Source organism: Hyaena hyaena, unplaced genomic scaffold (genome assembly GCF_003009895.1).
Source record: "Hyaena hyaena isolate Hyena2069 unplaced genomic scaffold, ASM300989v1 scaffold_674, whole genome shotgun sequence".
NCBI classification, from domain to species: Eukaryota; Metazoa; Chordata; class Mammalia; order Carnivora; family Hyaenidae; genus Hyaena; species Hyaena hyaena.
The window spans coordinates 204,167-213,377 of record NW_024081309.1 but is presented as its reverse complement, the minus strand read 5'-3'; the positions used below and the strand labels follow the sequence as shown (position 1 = coordinate 213,377).

Here is a 9,211-nt window from a genome sequence, read left to right as displayed (position 1 = left end):
TTCAAATCATTTCAAGGCAGAAGGAAGTCTGGAGGCTGGAGAGCTGCAGTGGGCAAAAGTCTCTTTCATGGGATTCTAATTTTCATTTTCTTTACTTTGCGCCTTCCAATCCTGCTGTTACTCCATGCAGAAAACATTAAACAAATGAAAACCGTGCCCAAACGCTAACAACCGCTTTCATCACGCTCTTCTCTGAAATAAACTTGTTCCCAGTTCCTACAAACTGAAAGACACAGAGACCTGCAGACAAAAATCTTTGCCTCTTGCCGCTTTTCAACTTCCGCCGGTCCAAAGGCGCCTTGCTTAGACGTAATTGGCAAAGGGGATCTCAAGGGACCTCTCTCCTATCCACCGAGTGCAGATTCATCTCAGCTACTCAGCAAGGGCTAACGCTCGACCCAGCGCACACCTCTAGGGCCTCTGGCTCTGACTCAGAGAAGTCGGCCAAGGCGACAAGAGGGTGGGCGTGAGCGTGCGGAGGAGGAGACAGGGGGGGCTGACGAGCAATTCAGAGCAAGTTTCCTCCGAAGTCCAGCGGCCCTCAGCTCTGTTTTCCCGTTGAAAAGCGCGAGTACCGGGAGCACGGGCCCCTTGTCCCTACAACGCCCCCCAGCGCGGAGCAGAGGTCACGGAAATGTCAGCCCCGTCCCGGCGCGCGCAGGGGCTGCGGGTCGGCCGCTCCTCCCACTCCGCGGGCCGCCACCCTCGCAGGGAAGCCACCGTGTGGTCTGGCTCTGCGGTAAACCGGGGTTAACCCGCAAACCAAGCAAAACAAACAAAACAAAGCAAACGAACGGACAGAACGCGTGTCAGTTCGCGGAGACTCCGTTTGTCACAGGTAAAATGGGGAGGGTTTAACTTTAACCTGTGAGCGCTTTTGTGGTCACATCCTCTACACGCCCATCTACCGCCCCCCTCACTGGATCTCCCCTTCGAGAAGGAGGCGCCTCGATGACCTTCCTACGTCCTCTTCCTTCACCCCTTCCACGCCATTCTCTCTGGAACCCAAACGCGCTTGCCCACCGTGCGGCCACAACTCGCCACCCACACCCCACTCCTCCCTTGACCGAATGAATGCGTTTTAAAATCATGTGCTATTTGATACAGCTCCCAAGAGTCTTTGCCAAGAGACGCCCGGTAGCCCCAGACGGTAGCTGCCTTCCGCGAGATTCTGACCCCCATTAACTAATTCCTCGGATCCCAACGCCCCGGAGCCAAGAGGCCGGGCAGCGCCCGGTGCGGTGCGCGCGCGCGCCGGGGCTGGGGGTGGGGTGCGGCCGCAGGGACGGGCGCGGGGGGAGGTAGCCTGCGTCTCCCCAAAGGCCCCCGGCGCCCCAGCCCCTAATGAGCTGCTGAAAGGGAGCGGGCTCCGGTGCGCGTGGCTCGCAGGCCTCCCGGAGTCCGGGGCGCCCTGATTGGCCAGCTGCGCCTCGCGACCTCCATTCATTAATAAATTAGCGGCACGCTCCAGCCGAGCGCGAGCCACCAATCACAATGGGCAGCGGCGGCGACAACAGCCGCGGCTTGAGCCGAAGCTGCCGCCGCGGCTTCAGCCGCTCCGACCGCAGCCGCGAGCTCCAACAGCAGCTTTAGAACCATTTTATGCTGATTAGATAAAGGGGGAAAAGGGAGGCGGGGGCGATGGGAGGAGGAGGATGGATGGCAGGGCCGAGGAGGGGGGGGGGAAGTGGGTGAAGAAAGAGAAAGAAATGAATGATGATAATGCAATGAAAAGAATAAGCCGGGGGAGGGAAAAGCGGGGGAGAAGGGGGGCCGGCACAGGGGGGAGGAGGCGGCGGCGGCAGGGGTTGGGGGGGGAGGTGGGGGCCCCGGGGGCAGATCTGATTGTTTTCTTGGTGGTATATAAGGGGTTTTAAGGAGGGTCGTGTGCCAGACACGCAGCCACTGAACCACAAGCAGCTTCGCTTTCACTGGAGTGCCCGGGAGTCGCGTGCCAGGAGCTGCACGGCCGAGGACTGACTGACAGACAGACACGCACCACCGCCACAACACACGAGCCCCGGGCGGATCGCCGCGGCCTCCGGGGCCCTTGGCAAACTCGCCCGTCGGGAGAGGTGCCCCGCGGAGCCGCGCCGGAGCCGCTGCTTTCCCGCGACGAGCAGGACGCAGCGCTGCGCTCCCGGCAGCGCGGAGAATCGCAGCACGAGCCAAAGTAACAGCGACGCCGAGACGCGGTTAGGGAGCCAACTACGTACGTATCCGCTCCCTGTCTTCCAATTTGGAAGGGTGTTTCCGGGACTCCGTTCCACCGCGTCCGAGCACCCTTTGCCGGTGCAGAACCTTTGTCCCGGGGGCTGCGGTCTCTTTCCCGGCGCGCACACAGCCGCGAGGCGGACGAGCCGAGGGCGGGACCGGTTGGCTGGCAGCGGGGACACAACGGGGGGCTCTCCGGAGCTCGGAGGGCGCAGGCGGGATCTCTTCCCTAACTACGTTCCTCCTTGGCGCCGCCCTTCCGAACCTGGCCTCGCGGGTGCGCACAGGAGCGTATCCCGCCGGCTGAGGCCTCCGTATTGACATTTCGTTTGCTTCTTTCTCCCGCCCCGCTCTCTTCGGCAGGATGTTTGTCAAATCCGAGACCTTGGAGTTGAAGGAGGAAGAGGACGTGTTGGTGCTGCTCGGCTCGGCCTCCCCCGCCTCGGCTGCGCTCACCCCGCTGTCGTCCAGCGCGGACGAAGAGGAAGAGGAGGAGCTGGGTGCGTCGGGAGGGGCGCGCCGGCAGCTCGCGGCCGAGGCCGGGCCGGGCGCGCTGGGCGGCTCGCCTGCCGGAGCCGAGGGCTGCCGGCCGGCGCGTTTGCTGGGTCTGGTGCATGAATGCAAGCGGCGCCCCTCCAGGGCGCGGGCCGTTTCCCGCGGCGCCAAGACCGCCGAGACCGTGCAGCGCATCAAGAAGACCCGTAGACTGAAGGCCAACAACCGTGAGCGCAACCGCATGCACAACCTCAATGCGGCGCTGGACGCGCTGCGCGAGGTGCTCCCCACGTTCCCCGAGGACGCCAAGCTTACCAAGATCGAGACTCTGCGCTTCGCCCACAATTACATCTGGGCGCTCACCGAGACCCTGCGCCTGGCCGACCACTGCGGGGGTGGCGGCGGAGGCCTGCCGGGGGCGCTCTTTTCCGAGACCGTGTTGCTGAGTCCCGGAGGCGCTAGCGCCTCCCTGAACAGTAGCGGAGACAGTCCGTCGCCGGCCTCCACCTGGAGTTGCACCAACAGCCCAGCGCCGTCCTCCTCGGCGTCCTCCAACTCCACCTCCCCCTACAGCTGCACTTTATCCCCGGCCAGCCCGGCGGGTTCTGACATGGACTATTGGCAGCCCCCACCTCCCGACAAGCACCGCTACGTACCTCACCTCCCCATAGTCAGGGACTGCATCTAGAACTGCCATCTCCCGCGCCAGACCTTAGCGGGTTCCCTTTCCTGTCCCCGACCAAGCCCTCCCACCCCTCTCCTGCCCCCACTTGTATGCCCTGGAAACCATCTCGTTTCACAGGGCAGATGTAGCCGCCCTGAATCCTGGGCTGTTTGCTGCGTTCCTTGGCCAAGGCTTTCCTTTCTTCAGACGGTCTCTAATTTATTGAAGGTGTGATGGAGCTTATTGTCAAAGAGGATGGTAGAGTTTGGGAGGGGGGCGTTTCTTAAGGCTAAAAAGATGCTGGGAAGCGGAGACGGCGGCCAGTCTAAAGAGTTTGCAGGGTGGACTGAGGCTCCTCCCCCTTTCTGCATCACCAGAAGGACCCGGAGCAGTTCGTGTGAATCTCCCAGGGGGAATGCAACTGGTTCCTCTGATCTCTTCACCTTTGCTTCTACATAGAGATGTTAATGTCGAGTAGAAAGAAATGTATCTTAGCATCTGAATGATTTTACCGGTAATAATATTATCCACAGATTTGCAATGGCTGGCACCTGCTTTATTCCCATTGCTGTCTGCGGGCTGTGGGAATTTCACCTGTCAAACCAAACTTTCCCTCTCTGATGTGCACTTTGTTCTGTTTCCCAGATTCGTCACAATGCCCATTGTCCCGTCCTTCTCTTTCCTTTTTCTTCTCCATTTTGCCATCTGTCTCTTATGATTTATAAGGGGAAAAAAAGTTGTTTTGTTAGAGGGCCAGGTTAGAAGTCATTGTATAATTTGTAGGCTTTGTAATGACTGAATGCAAGCGTGGAAATTTAGGCTGAACTCTCTATCAAAAGGAAAAATGTGGAGGAAAAGGGAAAAATCAGGAGGGAGGATTGCTTCATGCATTATTTATCTCGACCTTTTAGGGGAGAAGGAACTCCCCCATTCTTTCAAGAGATTAAAAATAAATCAACAGACTGAAAACCTAAGCAGACACGGAGCATTATCAGGATCAGCCACACACGTGTTCCCTTCTATTTATTATAAAGAAATTTTTCATGGGAAAAGTATGTATTTTTTGTATATTCTACAGAGTTTATTCTAGTATGTATTTACATCTCGAACAAAAAATTGTTCTTGTGATTAAACTATAAATAAAATATATAATTTTCATAATTTTTGTGTGTTGTGTTATAACTTTTGCCTGCTTATGTGGTTTTTGGAAACACGTGTTGTTTTTCTGAAATTTTTCCCTATAGCAAATTGAGCAGAGTACTTGTATTTTACATCAGTGTTTGTGTGTAGAAACTGACATACAAGGTCTGAGAAATCACAAGAAGCTGAATCATATTTGAAACACTAACACTGACATCAGAGTGTAGCTCTGCATACAGACAACATTTGAGTTTTAAGAAATCAATTTCTGAGCCTGAGATCAGTAAAAAAAAAATGGGGGGGATGGGGGAGGGGATTAAAAGATAATTAAATCACAGTAAGTTCCAAAGTTCAGAAACCTTGATTTAAAAAGAGATAGTGAAGTTGAAATTTCTTGTTAGAATATGTAGAAATGTGGTTCTTACACTTTGAGTCTATATTCTCATATATAGAGAATATATGAGACTGTAAACTGTAGGGGTTGACCAGCGACTTCTAAGGCCCCCTTCCAGCTCTACCATTCGTATTGTATTTACAATCCATTACCGGAAGCTGACTTTGTGTTAGCTGCTTTAACAAGCTTGTTGGTTCGAAAAGCAAACTGCTGGGGAAAAGAAAATATTCAGAGTGAGCTGGGATAAAATTGTATCCAAGGGAAATAGCTCAGCTTTCATTTTTTGTTAAAATAATTACATAGTCAAAACTTCTTCAAATAGAAAGCAAAAATGGTTTCCCAATCTCCAAAACACAGAACTCTATAACTTGCACTTCAATCTCCAAAGCAGAAATGAATAGCACCATGGGTCCAAGATGACCAAGTGAAGGTTGACCACATTCTAGATTTAAGCCCCTTCCTTGGGGGGAAGGTGTCCACTGGACAACACAAGCTTAAAAAAAAATCACCTTACCAAAGAAATGGCTGTTCATGCCCAGCGCCCCACCCATGAACTTCAGATCTGCTTCTGGTTTGGGTTAAACCCTCCACTCCTCTGCATTGAGCAACCATAATTTCTCTCAAGGCATCTATCTGAAATGACCCCTCCTGTCTATCCATATGGAAAATATTAAGTGTTTAATATCTTAATAACTGCATTTTTTTAATCAAAGGAAGAACCGAGCCAAGGTTTTGCTTTGTTTTGTTGTCATAGCTGGACATAAAAGAGACCTGTTGGGATACCCTTCTATTTTCAAGACTGTTATTCCTGGCCACTCTTGATTATCTGATATGAGGAAAAAGTGCTATACCTCATGTTCACATTTGTGTTTCTAGTATTTAAGAAGCTAAGGCAGAAAGCAAAAACAATTGTAGACCGGGTGTTTAAAACATCAGTTTTAGTGCCAAATAATTGTTCTAGCGCTGATGATGCTCATGCTGACATACGGTGCTTCTTTCAGAAATTTGCCAAAGACACAGCTAGTGGCACAGGTCTGTGGAGGCAAACCCTCAGGTGCACTTGCTCTCCCAAGACTAGGGGAAATATCTTCAATTGGTGAGGGGATCCCATAAACAGGTGACATTAATTGTTAACTTGGGGAGGCACGGTAGGAGGGGCCGATAACCACAGCTGTAAGGGTAATACAGAGGACAACTGACCCCGCTACTTTGCTGAACCTAGCAGCCTCCTCTACACAGCACCGGAGACATGTGTGGCTGGAGTTTGTAGGTCCCCATCGAAGTCAGTGGCCACACATGGCCGGAAGTCCCTCTACCATTTGTGATCCACACTTAGGCTTTCCCTTCCCCATCCAGAGCAGACCTTATTTTACACTAAATTGGTGCAATTATTGTTTTTATGGCGTCCAACTTCTTTTACTGCTTAAGAATGATGTTCTTTCTGCCTCACTTTGCGTTGGAAGTTCTTTTTTTTTTAATAAAATTTTTTAATGTTTTCAGTTGTTTCTGAGAAAGAGAGAGAGAGAGAGACAGCATGAGCAGGGGAGGGTCAGAGAGAGAAAGGGAGACACAGAATCCGAAGCAGGCTCCAGGCTCTGAGCTAGCTGTCAGCACAGAGCCCAACGCAGGACTCGAATTCATGAGCAGTGAGATCATGACCTCAGCCAAAGTCGGACGCTTAACCTACTGAGCCACTCAGGCGCCCCTCATGCTGGAAGTTCTACTCCCCAAACTCCAGCAACTTCCACCGCGCGTGGGCTGAGGCCCCGCCGTCCTTTCCCCTCCCCTGGAGGAATGAGAATTACAGAGCTGAAGCCGCTGCTTCTGCAGTAGCTTGTAGAGTCACTCTTCTAGTTTCTCCATTTCCTGCCCAACTTTGACCACTTTCTAAGGGGCCGCGTCCGCCTGCACCAAGAGGGCTCGTGGGCAGCTGAGCAGCTGTTCTTTTCTGGCAGCTCTCTGATGGTACACGTTTCAAACTAGGCCAAGGAGACGTTCTTCGATGTCAGTCCCACACCATCAGAGTTGCTAGATCTTTCCAGCGCCATCCCAGGCGCTGCGCGAGTTTACTAAGGGCTGATAGGTTTGCAGGTTGGTTCTGCCCTCTTTGGAAACGTCGCTTTCGCTTCGACGCCGTCAGGGTCCCGGCACTGGTTGTATTTGTTTGTTCTGACCTGCCCGGGACTTGTTCACAGACTTATCTTTACTTCCCCAGATTTTAAATACATCCAGCTGAGGGCCAACAAGGAGAGGGAAAAAAAGCAGAGAGGCGGGCTGCCGACTGCTGGGCCCGCCGCGGGTACCCGGCCCAGGCCCAGCCGAGGCTAGAGGAGCCCGGGGTCCCCCCGCTTTTGAGCAGGAGTCCAGCCTTGCAGGCTGAGGCTAGGGCAGCGGGAGGCCCAGGGCGGCCTTGGTCCGGAGAGGGCCAGGGGTCCAGCCGGCCCTTCCTCGAGTTTAGCCCGACCACGCACGAAGGACATCTGCGCGCAAGGCGCCGCTCTAGCCGCGTACTCGCCGCGGGTCCGCCTGGCAAGGGCTTCTGGCTGCGCAGGCCGGGCTGTGGCAGAGGCTGGGAGCGGCGAGCCCCCCCCCCGCCCCCCGCTGCGCCCTCCGCCTGCCGCCGTTCGTCGGGTGCGTCCCCTGCGTGGCACAGCCTTGGGCAGGTTGTGACTTCTGGGCACCGACACCTGGAACCCGTTAAAAGCGCCTTCTCCGCGTGCCCGGGCTCCGCAACCCCCTCCCCAACACCCCCCACCCCCGCCCCTCCGGCCCAGCGCCCCCTCGGCTCTTGGGCTCCCAGGCGAGCTTTGAATGTATTAATTAAATAAAGCAGGCAGCCCTTGAATCGCACCGATGCAGGGCGCTCCCGGGAGCGTGAAAGTCCCGGCCTCCGAATCCGCAAAAGAAAATGTGTGAAAAGAGAATTAGTGAAATTAGGTTAGACCAATAAAACGTGAGGGCTTCAGCACCCCCCTTCCCGCTCCCCCAGCCTGGGGCTAGAAGGGCTATCTGGTCTGATCTATTGTTTCCCTCCTTGGCAGGGGGTTCATTGTGTGATAAATAATTCCCCTTCCATTTTATTCTTTTTTTTTTTTTTTAAAAAGGGGGGGTATTTGCATAATCAGCGCTTTGATGTGGCCAGAAATCGGAGGCTTGGTCTCCCCAAGTCTGCTATTGGTAGCGAAGCAACAAAGCTGGATCCAGATCTTTTACTTCGCTAACAGTGTGTGGGGCAGATCATCAGAAACGGCAGCTTTAAGCTGTTGCCTCCTTTTTTAAAGAATCCATTTTAATGACTAAACTTAAGGAATGTCAAAAAAGGGGTGTGTGTGTGTGAAAAACGAGGGTTCTCACCCCCCTCCGCCGCTTCTCCCTATCCTTCAGGGTTCATTGCTCTGGGCAGTTTCTTTTCCAAAGCCTTTGGGTGGGTGGGGGTGGGTGGGTGTGGGTGTGTGTGTGTGTGTGTGTGTGTGTGTGTGGAGGGGGCGGGGCGGCTGCCTTGGGGCCGCACCACGTGGCACGCAGTGGGCACCCGCAAGGTCCGCCCGGGCGGGGAGGAGCGAGAACTGCCGGAAAGGTTCTCCTTGCATTCCCCCCCCACCCCCTTTCCCGGGTTCTTTTTCCAGTTTGGTTTTTCCAGCCTGGATGAGCTCCTCTTACGGAGCAAGATGAAGAGAGTTGCTCTTTAGTCCCCGTCGAATCCGGGGGTTCCCCTGGGAACGCAACTTAGAGGCAGTTTTAGATGGTCCCAGACAGGAGAGAGGAGCAAAGAAACGCAGTCATCCGGAAAGCAGAACTGGAAAGCCAGTGTGGCCGAAGCTATTATTTTCCTGCAAGGTGGCGTGAGTCGGGAGGATGCAGTGGGAAAAGATCCTGATGGTGTGTGCACTACAACAAATGGCTTTTTTCCCCCTCTTGGTGCCAGGGTTGGAGGCGGAGGGAGGGCGACAGGCGTGCTCCTGTCTGCTTTCGCTCGCACCCGGCTTCTCCAGCCACTCACAGCGCAAAGGGGCAAAGTCAGCTCGGACTATTGACCGGGAACATCCAGTGAAAGGCTGGGGCTCCCGGAGGGGCCAGCTCTGTGCTCTACCCACACGGTCTCTCGCCTTCGAGAGAGGTGCTCAGCCTCCGGGGATCTGAGCTCTGGAATCCCGCAGGGTTGGGGGTGGGGAGGTGCAGGCGCGAAGGATGATCCGCAGGGCTTTCCTCTCTCTCTCTCTAGCCCCCGCCTCTCACCGATCTGACTGGGGCCATTACTCATTAGGTGCTCTCCCAGCTTTTCGGTCTCGGAGCTTCAGTGGTGA

The 9,211-nt window shown here is 54.5% G+C and overlaps 1 protein-coding gene across 1 annotated transcript; it reads left to right on the top strand.

Annotated features, from left to right (window-relative positions):
* The first annotated feature begins 2,578 nt into the window (after nt 1-2,578).
* Nucleotides 2,579-3,397, top strand: NEUROG2 (neurogenin 2). Its single transcript, XM_039217259.1, has one exon. It carries the CDS (start codon nt 2,579-2,581, stop codon nt 3,395-3,397), a length of 819 nt encoding a protein of 272 aa, XP_039073190.1.
* The last annotated feature ends 5,814 nt before the right edge of the window (nt 3,398-9,211 follow it).